Source organism: Vanacampus margaritifer, chromosome 9 (genome assembly GCF_051991255.1).
Source record: "Vanacampus margaritifer isolate UIUO_Vmar chromosome 9, RoL_Vmar_1.0, whole genome shotgun sequence".
NCBI lineage: Eukaryota > Metazoa > Chordata > Actinopteri > Syngnathiformes > Syngnathidae > Vanacampus > Vanacampus margaritifer.
This window is the reverse complement of record NC_135440.1, coordinates 22,039,192-22,055,369: the sequence shown is the minus strand read 5'-3', so window position 1 is coordinate 22,055,369 and position 16,178 is coordinate 22,039,192. Positions and strand designations below refer to the sequence as shown.

The 16,178-nt window shown below is 40.7% G+C and overlaps 2 protein-coding genes and 1 long non-coding RNA gene across 10 annotated transcripts in view; 1 reads left to right on the top strand and 2 right to left on the bottom strand.

The window, feature by feature from the left end:
• mag (myelin associated glycoprotein) overlaps nt 1-6,245 on the bottom strand; it is a 17,847-nt gene extending 11,602 nt beyond the window's left edge. For all 5 annotated transcript variants that reach the window (XM_077574826.1, XM_077574824.1, XM_077574825.1 and 2 more), the window contains exons 1-2: nt 6,194-6,245; nt 381-467 (exon numbers count right to left, since the gene is read on the bottom strand). The gene's annotated coding sequence lies outside the window, so the exon portion shown is untranslated. The remainder of the gene's footprint in view (nt 1-380; nt 468-6,193) is intronic.
• LOC144057364 (uncharacterized) overlaps nt 1-13,147 on the top strand; it is a 25,579-nt gene extending 12,432 nt beyond the window's left edge. The window contains exons 4-5 of one of the 3 annotated variants that reach the window (XR_013295233.1): nt 2,601-2,808; nt 13,026-13,147. This is a non-coding gene — a long non-coding RNA (uncharacterized LOC144057364). Of the gene's footprint in view, nt 1-2,600; nt 5,791-13,025 lie in introns of those variants that run through there. The other 2 variants (XR_013295234.1, XR_013295232.1) reach the window with 2 other exon arrangements.
• On the bottom strand, nt 6,792-16,178 carry lsr (lipolysis stimulated lipoprotein receptor). Of its 2 annotated transcripts, XM_077574829.1 has the most exons (11): nt 15,964-16,178; nt 14,469-14,798; nt 13,097-13,216; nt 12,755-12,811; nt 10,499-10,645; nt 10,143-10,349; nt 10,003-10,062; nt 9,769-9,885; nt 8,850-9,150; nt 8,171-8,612; nt 6,792-7,434 (listed from the first exon to the last, which is right to left on the bottom strand). In XM_077574829.1, the coding sequence occupies exons 1-11, from the start codon at nt 16,007-16,009 to the stop codon at nt 7,399-7,401; spliced, it is 1,863 nt and encodes a 620-aa protein (XP_077430955.1). In that variant the 5' UTR covers nt 16,010-16,178; the 3' UTR covers nt 6,792-7,398. The 2 variants fall into 2 exon arrangements, with proteins under 2 accessions (XP_077430955.1, XP_077430956.1); XM_077574830.1 differs by lacking the exon at nt 12,755-12,811.

Here is a 16,178-nt window from a genome sequence, read left to right as displayed (position 1 = left end):
TTTTCCTGCAAACTTAAATTGGGAGTGAAAAACTAGCACGCAATACTGCTTACCGGTATTTAGAGAACTGCAAGCGAGCGCTAAGGTATTTATTATTTATTTATTTGATATATCAATTTTTGTGTCTAGAATGCATCCCCCATGATAACTATGAGTTGTCAGTAAAGTGTGCTAGTGCAAAATCGCCCTGAGATGTCCGGACCCGCACAATCCCAATGTTGCGTCAAGCTCCGCCATCTGCACGGGGACAAAAGGCAGAGAGCTGGCCGAGTGAGTCCAGGCCGAGAGGCGGTGACCCCCACCCCACCCCAGCCTTCACAATGGCCTCATTGACGAATGGACAAACGAGAGCATACGCTTTCCTCGTACAAACCACTTGCCTCATACCAGCCTCAGCACCAGGCTCCTGCTCCCTCTTTCACCGGCCTCTTGTTTGGCTTCCTCGACCACTCGGAGATGTTAGAATTCTGAAGGGCAGAAGAACAAAAGTCAGGGAGGGAGCCGGCCGGGGTGGTGGAATGCAGCGTTTTTTTGTTGTGGTGAATATAGTTATGTGGTTTTCAGCATTTTAGCCTCAACTTAGTAAACGTTAAAAAGGTAAAACAAAATAACTTTGATGCAAATCTATGTTGAGGAATGTTTGGAGGCGGGACACGGTCAGAGGTTCCGCCCAGTATGCATATGCATGAAACAAAAGACACTTGTCCTGTGTAAATAGTAACATTGAAATATTAAACTAAATATTACTAAACTAAATAATTCCCATACCAATTTCAAGAAATAGGATACAAATAATAAACGTAATGCTGTGGTCACCAAACCAGACACCCTCAACACCTTGAATGCACCTAGAAATTCTGTCCATCAAGGTTATGAATAGAATCGGAGAGCCCAATCTCACTGGAAATTTGTCCGACAAGCTGGACCAAACTCTGGCACCGGCCTTAAAGGGACCGAACAGCCCATACTAGGGCGTCCAGTACCCCCACAAGATCCTCGGAGGACACAGTCCAACGCTTTCTCCAAGTCCACGAAGCACATGCAGACTGGTTGGGCGAACTCGAGGACCCTGCCGAGAGTGTAGATCTGGTCCACTGTTCCAAGGGATAGGACGAAAACCCCACTGTGCTCCTGCTGAATCTGAGTTTCGACTTCCAATGAAACCTCCTCTACAGCACCCCGGAATAGACCTTACCAGGGAGGCTGAAGAGTCTAATCCCCTCCTGGGACTCACCTCACCCCAGTCTCCCAATCCAGAGACACGGTCCCTGATGTTGCAGAGGCATGTCAACCAGGACAGTACCACAATATCCGGAGTCTTTAGGAACTATGGCCGGACCTCATTCACCCGTAGGGTCCCTGCCACTGACCCTACCTTTGTTAGGAGTGCCCGCCTCAGAGATACCAAACTCTGCTTCCTCATGGGAAGGCGCCAGTGGATTTGAGGAACTCTTTGAAGTATTCTCCCCTGATGTTTAGAAACTACAATTTTAAATTTTCTGGATTTTTTTTCTTTGCATCTATTCCCTTTGATAGAGTTCTTTTGTTGGCATCATAATTATCGATATTTGGTTCAATCCACCCATTATCACTAACTGGATCTTGAGTGTGTGGTTCATAAATCTAGCACATAACATCCGGAAAACTACTGAAGACGGGAATGTTGAGTGTCGGGTCTATTACCATTCGGCATGCCGCTTTCCGCCCACGCTAGACGCATGTTAGCGTAAGACACGCTGACACGCTCGGCGGCGTGGGTTGCCCAACTATGTGACCTTCCTCTTCATCTTCCTCCGTGGCTTTTGTGCTCGCCATTGTCCAGACTGCTCAACACAATGGAGCTAGTGCGAAGCAGGACTTTTGGATACTAGCGGCCATAGCTTTCCATACAGCTGGATATGGGAGTGAGCTTTACGGCATCCGACCCCTGCCTCTAATAGTACTATCAAAAAAACTGCTGGATGATGGACTTTGCGCTCCTATTTCATGTTGACGCTGTTAAATAATAATAATAATAATGATCACTTTTTGTCACATTTGTTAAAACTGTTAGTAGATTTTTTGGGTGGACTCTACCAGACACCCGCGTCATGCTACCAACGTAGCAGCCATGGCTACCATTAGCTTGTTTACAGTGCTAATGCTAACTGAGTATTGCTAACGCTAATTGATTGAAGCTGGTTATACATTCTGTGAATTTAAGAATCTAGCTTGTATATGTTAGTGAAGGGTGGAGCTTTTGAGGCTACATTGACATCTAGCGTAAACAAGAATCAATCCATTTTACTTTATTTAATTACCTGATTGGCACCTTTGAGTTATGTGTAAAAGGCAAAGTTGTATAAATGCCAACCCTTCTGCTACCACTTAGATAGGAGAATTTTTTCAGGATCTCTGCACTGGCTCATAAAATATACTTCAACATACGGAATTGTTCTTGTGCCAAGAAGAACATTTTCATTGTGACTACCTCCTGCCAGTGCGCTTGAAAGGGGCTTTGCGGAGGGTGCGAGAGAATGAAGAGCTTGTGGGCACAAACACTGGCCTGCCATTGTGTGCCACGGGATAACTAGAGGATTTTTTTTTTTTTCCTGCATCAGGCCCGCTCACAGCGTGCACTTTTCTGCCGAGCCGTGACGCAAGCTAAGAGTCCCTCGCATACCCATTGCGACCAAAAAAAACTGAGAGCAGCAGATGGTCTTCAAGCATGACGACTCTCCCACGCACATAAACACTGAGTGGTGCCAGTGTCCAATCACTTGACGTGCCACGGTAAAAGCTGCTAACCAGTTATGTAGATAAGATAAGGTGAGTAATTTTACTTCATGGTAATGTTTGACTTTGAAAAACCGTGCTAGCTGAGTCAAAAAGGTCAATTTTGCACTTTAGGGGTGGGACAAAAATATCAATGCCGCAATATACTTTCTCGTATCTGAGAGATGGTGGATCGTTTCGCAGTTAGCTGAGAGTCAAAGCATCCGATTGAGAGACTACAGGTGGGATCAAATACCAATATTGTGACATATCGTGTTGTATCATCTTCGCAGATGAACGTTTAGATGTATATGGCCTTACAAAAGAGTGGTGAGAATTGATACATGCGTTTGGAACTTCGACATCAGCTGGTGAACCTTCCGCAATAAATATTGAACATACAAATAAAACTATGTATTACCAAAGTACGTAACTGCCTTGCTAATACCCGCTAGCTTAATGCTACCGCATAATACAAAATGCCAAGATGGGGTAACAAAACTAGCACTGATATCCATGTAGTAGTTATATTACCACAGATTAGTTGAGCTGGTTTTGTTTACTTTTGTACTTCATCATTAAATCTATACAAGGCAAATACACCAGAATGAGCAGCAAAATGAATTAGACTGTTTAATTGTATAAAAGAACATACACGTACAAATATAAAGTCACGTTTTCGATAACATTTAGGCCTTTACTGTTAGACATGATGGCGCTGCAGAGAGTATTTAAAGTATTTTTTTTTAGGTGGAACTTAGTGTAAAAAGTTTGAGAAGCGCTGACATAAGGACTACTGTCGGGAGTGATTTTGAACACAGCCCCGGTGTGTTTTAGTAAAAAGTGAACATACAAAGCATCTGAGCTGCATTTGGCAGGAGCGCGCATAACAAGGATCGAGCTGCCAGTGGGCAGATGGCGATCCACGGGCCTCCGCGGCCGCTTGGGAGCGTTGCCTTCCGCTCTGAACCAAAGGGGGGCACTGAACGGTACCCGCTTCGACACACACGGGTAAATACAAACAAAAATGGCGCCAAGTAAGCAGACGTCCCAGGAACAGAGGGAAGAATTTCTAGCAAGAAGCCACTTTTAAGGCAATTCCGACTTTGACTTTAAAAAGGTCCTCATATATATACACACATATATACTTTTTTTTTTTTTTCCTGTATGCTTTCCCAGTCACCCTGGCACACGAAGTAGCCAGTCGCCAATCTCTGTACCAAGCCCCAAGGCGGCCCGCCACAGCACCCCCCGCCCACCCACGCCATCCGCACCCCCGCCACCGAGACCCCCGCCCCGGCCCCCCCCTCTTAACTGTGTGACAATCACTCCTTCAGTGTGGCAGCATTGTTCGCCCCGAGCCACTGACATCGGCCACAAAGGGACACACTGTTCCTTTCCATTTGCCTGTAACGCTACGCTACGTTGCGTCGTCTTGTTAATACCTCCACCAAGGCATGTCACCATTGGCTACATGATTGATTTGCTCAAGAGATCTAGTGGAAGATTTCATTGGTGTAAAAATAAAGTTAACTTACATTTAAAAAATAATAAGCCTTATTGTAAATGATGAAATGGAAATACAAGTTAAAGACAACTGAACTGTACTTGGGGTGTAATATGTTAATTTTGAGACAATATCAGTGTAAAGCAAATGACCAATTTGCTTGTTTTGTTTGTTTTTAAGTCTGTGTATCTTTTCAGTCATCCGTGTCATAGTAATCCACAAAGGTTGAACCGAGGCTACTCGGCCTACTTTTAGCAACTTAGGCAACTATGCCATTAGCCGAACAAATCTTAAGTGGGGGACACAAACCAATAATTGGGCTGAGCATTTTCCTTCCCTAACTGTCAAGGTCAGCAAGGATGTCTCACAAACATTATTCTGAGCTATTCTCCTGTAGTTTTGGGTTTCCTGCCGGATTTGCTCAAATGTTAAATCTGCTCAATACTTTCAATAGCAAAAAAAAACAAAAAACAGTTAGCATAGCTTCTACCAAAGCAACACAAAATGCATTAAGTCCACTTGTTGTTAGGTTTCCAATGTTTTTGGGGGCTGCAACCTTCATACTATGCTTGACTTCATCATAAAACACTGCATTACTGCCACATTCCACAAGGTCAATTTCAAATGAACTTCACATCAATAATTCCCAAGGGGGCGCTAGGACCTCCAAAACTGTACTAAACACACTATAGCAGTCTTTGTTCTTTCTGGGACTCAAGCCTGCCTGACACGGCACAACACCGTAAAGTGGACGCCAAACAATTCCCTTTTTCTCTTTCTGCCTCTCACCTCTTGATCACCATTAGCTCTTTAGCGTGTAGCCACTGGGCCCAAAAAGGGATAAATAATACAACAACCCAAAAGATTGTCATGTGAATAAAGTTTGATGTTTCAGATCACCATTTCGATATCAATTTCAATTTAAAAGTGTACGTTTCGCGCACAAACTTTCTTGCAGCCGTGTTGCTAGAGTACTGTGGGGCTTACAAGATACAACTCGACACCGAGAAAGGACCCATTGTGCCTCCGGACACTTGACCGGAGTAGAGCTATGTATGGATGGGCGCCAGTTGACAGGAGAAAAATGTTGGAAGATAACAAGAAGAATGTCACATTAATAATTAAAAAAAAAAAAAGTTAGCTCTTTCAAATGTGGAAGGATGTTTTCCACAAGTGTTGGTCAACCGACAGAGAGCTGACCATAATGCAAGAGCATTTGATAACGTCTGCCATGCAAATTTAATCAACTGCTATAATAATTTTTTTTTTTTTGCTTCATAAACTTTGGCCCAAAAATGGGATACATTTCAACTCCTGTTAAATTAGAGTCAGGTGTGTGCATAGTAGAAATTAGGGTATGACATCTAATTTATGCTCTCCTTTTCCCATTCGTGTCACTGCCAGGGCAATAATTTTCAACATTCCAACATGTAAAAAGAATTTGGAGAAAAATCACAGTAATAAAAATACAAAAAGGGTAGAAATTAGATGGTTTTATCTTAATTTATTTTTTCATTTTTTCCCCAATGAGTAAATTTGTTCAGCAACATTTCTGCTTGTTTGTAATTCTTATTTTTTAATTTTGTTTACTTGAATAATAATATACATTAACTTACTTAATTTTTAACATTTATAAAACTGAAATAGCCTCTATAAAGAGACATTTTGAGGACATTATTGACGGATTCTGGATTTTATTCCTAAAAGATTTTCCACTCATTTTTGTTTTACTTGGACCACAATTCCCCTGCACTGTCCAAATATTTGACTGGAATCTCAGAATGCTACTGTAGAAATACCACCACAATAATATAACATTTATATATAGTGACGAGCTATTTAAATTGCATCACTGTTAAATATGATTTCACATTTCTAAACAACAGTAAGTTATTGAAGCCTACCAACATTAGAATAAATGAGAGCTCTTACCTCATTAGCCAGAAGGGATAGATTGATGGATGTGAGGCAGAGTCGTCGTCCTCTTCACTGTCTCCCTCTCCCCGTGTGTGATGTCATCTGGTCCGCCCCTTTAAAAACACCCTTCGAGCAGTTTCAAACTCAAAATGCTACATTTTTATTACAAGCTGAAGAAGAATGACAATCTACTTCTCATATACATAGATGAAGATATTGCCAAACAATTTCCCCAATTGGATATTTTTAAAGTATAAATAGCCTTTAAGCGTACATTCGTGGCTTCAAGTAACAATTTAACTGTCATTGAAGTGTGAAGGTGAGTTTTTGACTGTACAGAATAAGAAAATTAAGTTGACTCCATCCTGATTTTTGGGGGGAAAAAACATTTTCTTCACTGTCATACTGTACAAACATGAAAAGAAGTTCACTGATGTAAAACTCAAGTCAACAAATTACTAACACTGCTGATGTTAATGTTGGGGGGAAAAACTTTGGTATCATCCAAACTTATGTTAAATGTCATTGTCATTTGCTTTTTCTATAGAGACGGGAGGAATCAATGTCAAAATAAAATGTAAAAAAAAAAAAAATGCAAACAAACACTATGAAATGCACATTGTATATACACAATTTTTATTTGTATTTTTATTTTATTTTTTGGGGGTAATATTCTAAAAGCAAATGTCCTTTTAAGTGACAATAAAACCAGGTATAGTTTACGATGATGGCGGCCTCTAGTGGTAGAAATAGTCACTATGCATAGATGGCCAAGCAGGACAGAGGCTTTATTTGTCAAATACATTTTTCATCATGGTACTGTACAACACAATTTTTTAAACTGATAAAAAAAATTCATGTAGAAAGTAGTAAAGTTATTATTTAAAAAAAAAAAAAGTGTTCTAAATATATGCTAAAATCCCTCATTGAATATACAGTATAGCTACTAAAAAATAAAACCACAAACTAAACATCTACACTTTTGTACAGTTGAAGGCACTTGTGGCAGCCACAATGTTTGATATATAAAATTACACAACAGCACTTTATGCATCTCTTACATACTCATGTGCACACATACTTTTACATTCATTTTCAAACAAGCTTTGTAAGTGAAATAGTTTAAAAAAAAAAATCAGCACAGCAAATTAGTGAAATAAAAACTGTACATTTACTTGCTTTTCTTTGGGGGGGGGGGGGTGCTTTATGTTGGGTTTGCCTCACACCACCAGGCTCTCCCGGCTCACAGCGCCATTCTGGGAAGAGAAAAATAAAGAAATAAAAACACAGATATTGGACAAAAACTTTTTCCATGAGAAATCCTCAAATCCCCACATCTGTCCAGGATACTTTCTTCTGATTGGAGCTCATTTGGACAGATTCCCTAGTCTATTTGGAGTTTGTGAAAGTGGGATGTCTGGAATTCATGCTAAATGGCTGACATCCTGTTCAATTTGTGGCAAGGGGCCTTGAGACTTTTTTAGGGGGTTCTCATATGACAGGTTAGGGTCTTATGACATTTCCCTCAATATTATGCTAATCGTTCAAAACCGTGTTGGGGCAAACTTTTTTAAATTAGTTTTTATTTTTATTTTTAAAAATTTCATTCAAAATTTAAATGTTTAAATGTATTTTTTTATGATAAACATTTATTAATTAAAAAAAATATTTATGTTTAATTTTACTTATTGTATTTTATTGACTTTTTTATTTTTATTTTTATAGTTTGGTTTTACTAGATTTAGGTGTATGATAGTGTGTGGATCTAAATGTGCAGCATTTTGGAAACGTTCATAAAAATGTGCTATATAAATAAAGTGGATGGGATTGGATAAACATGTTCACCCAATTTTGTGTCCATTGGTGGAAATGATATCTGGCCTGATTTTTTTCTTTTACTCTCCAGAGGGCGCTACCGAGTCCATTTAGTTGGGGTTTTATGTATTCATTTAAGCGTGTCACATGCTCCATCCAATCAGAACTGGTCCTCACCTTGTGCAGGTTGCTTTTCTTAGACGTCATGCTTTCGTCGTCGCTGTAAGGCGGTGGTAAAGCGCTGGGTCCTGAAGGCGGATTCAGAGGCAGGGGCGGGGGCCCGCGGGGGGGCGGTCCCCTACCTCGGTCCGAACGCTCCCCGTCGCTCTCCAGTCGGTCTCGGCTGCGAGCCCTCTGCTGCTCTCCAAGCCTCTTCTTCTCCATGGCCTCTCGCAGGAGGCTGTCATCGTAGTCGTCTCTCCTGTCGCGGCCGCCGCCCGGTCGCCGGTCCCTCTCCAGGTCCATCAGGTCGTCGCGACTGCGGCTGCGCCTCCCCGGAAGGGCGCCGTACCCTCTTCCGCCGGCACCTCTTCGGTAGTCATCCGGGGAGTAGTCGCGGCGTCTGTGGTCGTCTCTGTCGTAGTCAGCGCGGCCGCTGCTGCTCCACTCGTCGTCAGAGCTGGAGAGGGGTTACTTTTAAAATGGCGCTCACGTTTAACTGAATAAGGGTGAGGCGATTCAATCGATTTTTTTAGTTATTGGTGATTTTTTTTTTTTTTGCAGCAGCAGCATCTGTAGTTCACATTATTTAAAATCAGGAGAAATAAAGCAAATCCCAGAAGGAGAAAAATACTACAAAGTAAAACTTGTTTTGAATAAGTTCATTGCCATTTGAATTTTCTTTAAAGCTACTCACCCTCTCCTGCCTCGGGGCTCGACCGGGCGCCCGCGCGGCGGGTAGTTGTCGCGGTTGTCGCGGTCGTAGCGGCGCCCGATGTCGTCCAGGTTTTCCATGGAGCGGGCCCGGGCCCGGTCGCCCATGTAGCCTCGGCGCGGCTCGTCCGGGCGGCGGTGGAAGTGTTGCGACACGCTGCTGATAGTGCTCATGCCTTCGTCAGCGTCATACACGGTAGACAACGCCGGCGGCTGCGGGCGACCGCCGCGGGATCGCGGGTCGGCACTGTCGTGTAACGAAGTCACCTCGCTCATGTTGTCCGCTGAGAACAGACGGCAAGAAGTGAACTTTGAACCTACTTTCACCTGGTAACAAACGCATCTGAGGGCCATCATTTGAGGAAAAGCTTTTTTATTTGGGATGCAGCTACCGAATAGAAATATATTTCATTCCTTGATTAATGAGATTTGAAAAAAATAATTTTGCATTACTAAACAAAATTGCATTATTGTTATTAACTTGGAGTTGCCATCCTAACATTCCACATTATATCTGTGACTAAGTGTAAGTGCCTTTAAAAGGTGGGGCCTCCTGGTGAGTGACGTGGGAGTCAGAGAATGAGATTGTGGACTTGGTGTTGCATAATATTAGTCCATGTGGAAAAATTATCCCTTATGAAGCTTTGTGGCAGAGATTTTACTTCAACTTTTTGGTAATTGAATTATTCCAGTTATTCGACCAATCGTTTCAGCCCTAAATATGATATGTTCTGAATTTATTGCATATCCCATCATGACACAAAAGGGGGAGGGGCATTTAGGGGAAGCTAAGCTTCCCTTGCAGTCTTAGAGTAATCGCCACTGGTTCAAAGTCATGTAAAAATAATGTAAAAATATCACAATCATCTGCCTTGTAATTGTGCGTACGCCGAGTGACTCACAGCGGTTGTAGTTGGCGGGTCTGGATGGGTCCAGGTTGGCAAGCTCTCTCTCCATGTAGTAAATGGCGCGCGTGGCGTTGCCGTCAGGATCCACCTGGATGCGATAGCCACTCCGAGCTAGAGGGTGACCGCATTTGTTGAGGAAATTAAACATACCCGCCAGTATTTACAAAGATAACCTCATTTTTGACATATTGGCAGTTCACTCATCACGCAGTCTTTCTGTCGACTTACTATTGTCACCACCGCCGCCATCTTGGTCGTGCAACAGAGGCACCTGGGAGCCTTGACCAACTACACACCAACAATAAAATTCCGATGAAATTAAACACTAACAGGAAATGACTTACTAACAATTTAAAAAAAATTCTTACCGGAGCTAGTGCCGTCGTATTCGCGTCCGTACCCGTTCTGTGAAGGTGGGACCCCGGCGCCGTTGGGCAGAGGAAGCAGCGGCATGGGGGGCTGCTGCTGGACAAGCGGCCCGCCGTAAGCCGGCTGGGCGTACATACTTGGGGCGTAGACGGTGGTGGCGTAGTGGTTGGTCATGCCTTTCTTTACCGCCTTACCCGCCTCGTACACTGCGGCACCACCGAGACGCCACATATCATCAATAATGTTCGACAGTAAACGCTTGGGTTGGATTCCCAGCGCTTTGCCAATTACACAAATACCACCCCAACTATTTGTATACAAGCAAATCCAAAAGTCAATTTTGCCGAGTACTCACATGCCCGTGGGCAGCAGCATCGGTCGGGGCAGCAGGGGCAGCTGACGTAGCAGCAGCACGTGTGCGGACAACACTGACACCAGCAGATGCCGATCAGAAGCAGCAGCAGCAGGAAACCCAACACTACTACCAGCACCAACAACCAATCTGGACAGGAAAAAAACCCAACATATTTACAACTTAATTCAGGGATGTGATTTGACCAAAGTGAAATTATCTGAAAATTTAGCCGGGGGTCTGGGGGCCGCTGGCACCCAGCTAGGTCCAGGGTTGGCTCATGGGTTTTCCGTGTTTTTAAGTACTTTCAATGCACTCACATGACAAAGAAATAGACAAAACAACAGCATAAATTTTCAATGTATATTGAACTATCCCATATAAAATGTCAGTTTTAGTCAACTCAAAATCAGTCACATTCAAAAACATTGGACTGCCTTTGCTTTTAAAAACTATCACTGAGAATATCATCATATCTAACTAATGTGATTACTAAGTTAACACATAAATAATGTTGAAGAGTTCAAATTTCAAGAACAAATAATTGTATCATGACCAAATGAAAAGTAACTCATATTAGAGCATACCACAAATGTCTTTGTTATAGCAGAAGATGTTATCTGTCGGAGTCATGTGCATACACAATGAACTACTAAAAAAAAAAAAAGATTTTTTTTTTTTGGGGGCGAGATAAAAAAAAGCGGAATTCCGCGAATTAGCAGAAAAATCACATCCCTGTTAATTTGTTGTTCATTAATGTGCATTGTCCCTTTCAAATAAAATGAAATGAATTCATTTGTGAGAGTTTGTCTCTGACTCACTATGTGCTGCTGTTTGGGTTAGCAAATGGTCAAAATGGGCTCAGCAGTTAAATGGCACATAGACACCAATTTATAGATACAAGCACAAGTACTGATATGTGCTAATTATGGCTGGCTATTGTAATCAAATAAACGGTTTTATTTTAATCAATGATCACAAACTTTTGTTGAGCATGGCGTGAGTTCACTTAATAGGACACTTTTTAGAGTAAGAACTCCCAACTGTGTGTTTTCCCAAACGATCACTACAATGTTGCCAGTAACATGCACAGGACATTTTGGTTACAAAATAAAACTGTGACAGGACAACTGAAGCGATACATTATCACACCATTGCTTACCTCTGGAGTCTGCGTGTTTTGTTTTTTTTAATTGAGGGGCAGGCTTTTTTCTCTCCGCATTATCTCCTGTCTGCATGTACCAGCTTTGGTCGGTGTTTGTTGTGACAAACCGTAGCGTGGCGCCAAATGAAAAACAAACTTACAGTACCTACTACATCGTACTTTGCTGTGCTCGGCAGAGGTCATCAAGAAAAAAGAAAAACTCAATAACCACTAGGGCTTCTGCATTGTCAACAAACGGGTTGAGCCCGTTTATGCGAGGCATGACATGATTTGACTTTGCGCTGCAAAGTCAAACTAAAAGAAAAAAGAAAACAAAGCGGGAAAAGTAGAAGCGCTACAGACATTACGCTACAATTGAATAATTATGAAATAAAAGATTAAAGAAAGATTTGAAGAGATGACTGAAGAGAAGACAAGCATGTTTCCTTGTTTTCATTGAAAAATACATTTGAGGTTACTGAATTTTGATAAAACCACATAAACCACATCACTGTTTTGTTGGTTCTGCTGTCGTGATTGCGTGATGTTGTTACCAAGAATGTTCATTTTGACAATTGAGACCATTTACAATCACAAAATACTAGTTTTTTTTTATTTTTTTTTTATACTTTTGAAAGATATTTTAATGCCAATTATGGCCTTGATTTTAGATTTTAAGACTTTTTAAAGCTACATGGCGATCCTGATATATGTACGGAATATGTATAAATATTATTTTTAATTACCATTAGATTAAATATTTTAGCCCAGAAGTGGCAAGGAGGTTTAAAAAATAAAAATAAATAAAAATAAAAATAAAAATAAAAATAAAAATAAAAATAAAAATAAAAATAAAAATAAAAATAAAAATAAAAATAAAAATAAAAGGGGCAGGTATTTTATATTGTGGTATGTTCATTTTTAGTTATTTTTTGTTATGCTTTAACAGTGGACCAGAATGACCCAAGAACATCTTGAGTCTACCAGGAGGGTTAAAGCATATTCAAACGGACTCAAATTATTTGTACCCCATTGCATTGAGAAATGCTACAAATGTGTACTTTTGACTGCGTATCTACTAGCGCTCAATCACACTAAGAGGGCTTTTGTACTACCTTCCATAACCAGTAAGTCAATGCCAGGCAGCAGGTCAGTAGTATTTGACTTTCTCTCTGCGAAAGAAAGATAAAGCCACAATTACTGGATCGTGTGCGCTCCCGGAACGGCCACACTTGCCCACGCGGCTTTTTATCTTTAAAACACGACTACGCCCGCATAGACAAATCCTCCGATATTTCCTCTACTTTATCCGATAACTGTTTAATGGGAGGGTTTCTGCGAATCTCACTGATGAATTGATGTGTCTCAATACTTTTGTTCATTTAGTGTGAGTGCGGTAGGGGTCAAGCAAAGGGAAGAGAAGGCCAGTAAGTAAGAAGCGGTTGATTGGCGTTTACCCAAGACAATGAGCTCCGTGTAGTCCTCTCCATTGCCCGTGAGGTCCTGCGAGGAGACGACGGAGCACACGTAGACCCCGCTGTCGCCCCACGCCGTCTGTGCGATGTTCAGGTCAGCGTCTGGTGGGGAGGAAGCAAAAGAAGATGACCATGGAGGGTGTAAAGCAACAATGTGTACTGTCATCTACTTTACCTGCTGTCTCATTAAGGAATTTATTTAATTTTTGTGGGGGTGGAGGGGGGTAGGGGGGGATCATGTTTACTTAAATAATTACAGAATAATTACATGCAACATTTCAAGACAATTTTTTTCCCCACTACGTTAAAATGTGACTATTATTTTTTTATGTTCATTATTTGGATTGTGAACTAAATAATGACAAATAATCACATAAATCATCCTAATTACTATGTAAAAAAAAAAAAAAAAAAAGCCATGAGAATTTTAATGATTAAGCTCTTAATTGATTTTTGAAGCATTGAAGCATTTTTGTTTGCCACTTTTTATTTTATATTTAATTTTTTTACTATTCTTACAAAACATTTCACTGGAGGGAAATTCACTTGGGGAAAAATAACTATGCTTGAATTTAAAATAGCTACATCAAAAAGTATTTTTTCAATCTCAAAAGATTATCAAGATTTTTTTCTAACAAAACATTATTTAATTGTTATTTGGCAAAACAAGTATTCATGAAATTAACGACACCTACCTAGTCAATCAATCTAAAATGATTATTAAAAATTGTTTGTTTCCTATTGTTAAAACATTTAATTTCAAATTATTAATAGGAAAAAAACAGCTTTGCAAAATTAAAAATACCAATTAATTGCAAATAAAATGATAAGCAATTTTGCCATGTTTTTGTGTTCCATACTTTTAATAGTTGGGGGGGTGGAGATCTATATTTTTCAAGTTAAAAAATTTCCTACAAAATTACATTTTTGCCACTTCTTTCATTTAATTGTTATTAGAGAAACATGTGGTTTTAAAAAGAAAGTACCTGTTTCAGTTGTTTTTTTTGCTTTCTAAGGAGATTGTAAAAATGGGCCATTTTTTTTTCTAATTTGCAAAACAACAAACTAATATTTGGGAATTTAACCAGATGAATAAAATCACATCTTTTTTTTTTTTTTTTAATAAAAATCAGAAAATTTGAGTCTCCAGTGAGAAATAGGCCAGTTTCACAGTTAAAAAATGATTTTCAAAGCTCATCCAAGGTCAGTGAGTCATTATTCAAATGACACAATATTAACATAATGCAAAACATTCTTGCTTCACGCTTATTAAGTTCTCGTTAGAAGGAGAATCTTGTATTGAATGTCATTGCACCTACTGAAAAATAACGTGCTGCGTTTTTTTTGCACTCACTGTTGATGACACTAATCTTGCGTCCTTGGTAATCTGTGCCCAGCGTGACGGCGCTACCCTGCTTGGAGGCCACGATGCGCACCGTGCGCTGGCTGTCGGCGCACTCGATGTTGGGGTCGTAGTTGGGGTTGTTCTGCGACAGGATGTTGTCGGCGCTGCTGGGGTTAAGCGCCGCCTGCACCGGATCGCGGCAGTACGACTTATACCGCCACGTGACCACCGGCGGCTGCGTGGCGCTGGTCTGGAAGTTGCAGTTGAGCGTGACGGGCTGGAACAGGATGACCACGTAGCGTTTCACCGGGCTTCTCACCGACACGGCCATGGCCGACTCTGAAACGACATTGAATAAAAATGATACAAACAGTATGCAGAGTTTTTATTGGCTCTAAGTCATTTTAAACTTTCTTTAAGTATTCCAATGTGCTTGCTAAAAATCTTTATTTCTGCACTCCAGAGATTCAACTATTTAGAAACAAACAATTAAAATGTTAATTATCCATTAGGGCTGGGGGGAAAAATGGCTAACTTGACCACAATTCGGTCAACCCAAATTTTCTGCCTCAAAACTATAATTAATAATTTTAAAGTCATATTTGCTTTGCCCGGAAACTAGTTTAGCCACTTCTCTGTGTTGCCTGCATGGTCTTTAATTGTTGCCGAACACAGACCCTCAGTCAGTATGAGGGAGTTCCTTGTAAGAATACTCAAAGGTTTGGGGTCGCTTTAAACAAAAAGTGGACGTCATTCCTGCAGGGGGTCACCTGGAGACGGGAACAGCGGAACATATATGACTATGAGCCTGCCAAATCATTAATGGAATAATTGATGAGATAATCGATAAAAGACTCTTTAGTGATAGACCTATTTTCAATATGTCCAATTAAAATCAAGAACTAAGATCTTATTTGAGTGCAATGCAACATCACTCAGTGACAACTTGTATACTCTTTTACTCCCACTATAGTTTGAATTTTGTCCTATTTTTTTTTTTATTGAAACAGTTTCAGGAATGAATAGCAATCCATCAATTGCTTTATTTATTCATTTTAAAGAGACTTGGTGGGACAGACCGTTTATTAGAATTTCTTATGTATTTCAATAAAGGCCTGGCTGAAGGTAGAATACATATTTAGCTAAAATAAATTAAAAACTAAAACCACAATAAGATGGTAAAACAAGTCGTTGTAGGCTTGAACTGACGTAATGAGCAAGTAGTTAACGGTCAAAAACTAAATAAATAAATACAAATTCAAAAGATTAACGAGATGTAATCTGACTGCCATTTTGTACACCCAAGTATGTCCAACTGGCTTTAGCCAACAAATTCGCAATAAACCAGTTTCAAACAACTCATTTATATATCTCGTGGTCTGTGGTACCATGAAACCCCCCAACAGTAATTAAATAAGAGTTATAGATAGTTACTAAAATGTCCACAGTCTGAAGCGGAAGTGGGCCCACCCAGTTGAGGTGAAAACACGGGCCTTCTTCTTACCTGTCGCCAGAGCTGCGGCGATAAATAACGGCCACAATATCTTCATCCCGCCGTCCTGCGCGAATCACTCGACGAATCTCGTGTTTCTGAATCAAAACTATAGCTGAAACCCTACTTTACATAGTGCGCTAAAGACAAACCGTAAATACTTCCCCTCAGCCAGGGACCGTCAACTCCATTTTGTGACGTCCCGAGTTTCACCGAGGAGGGAAAGC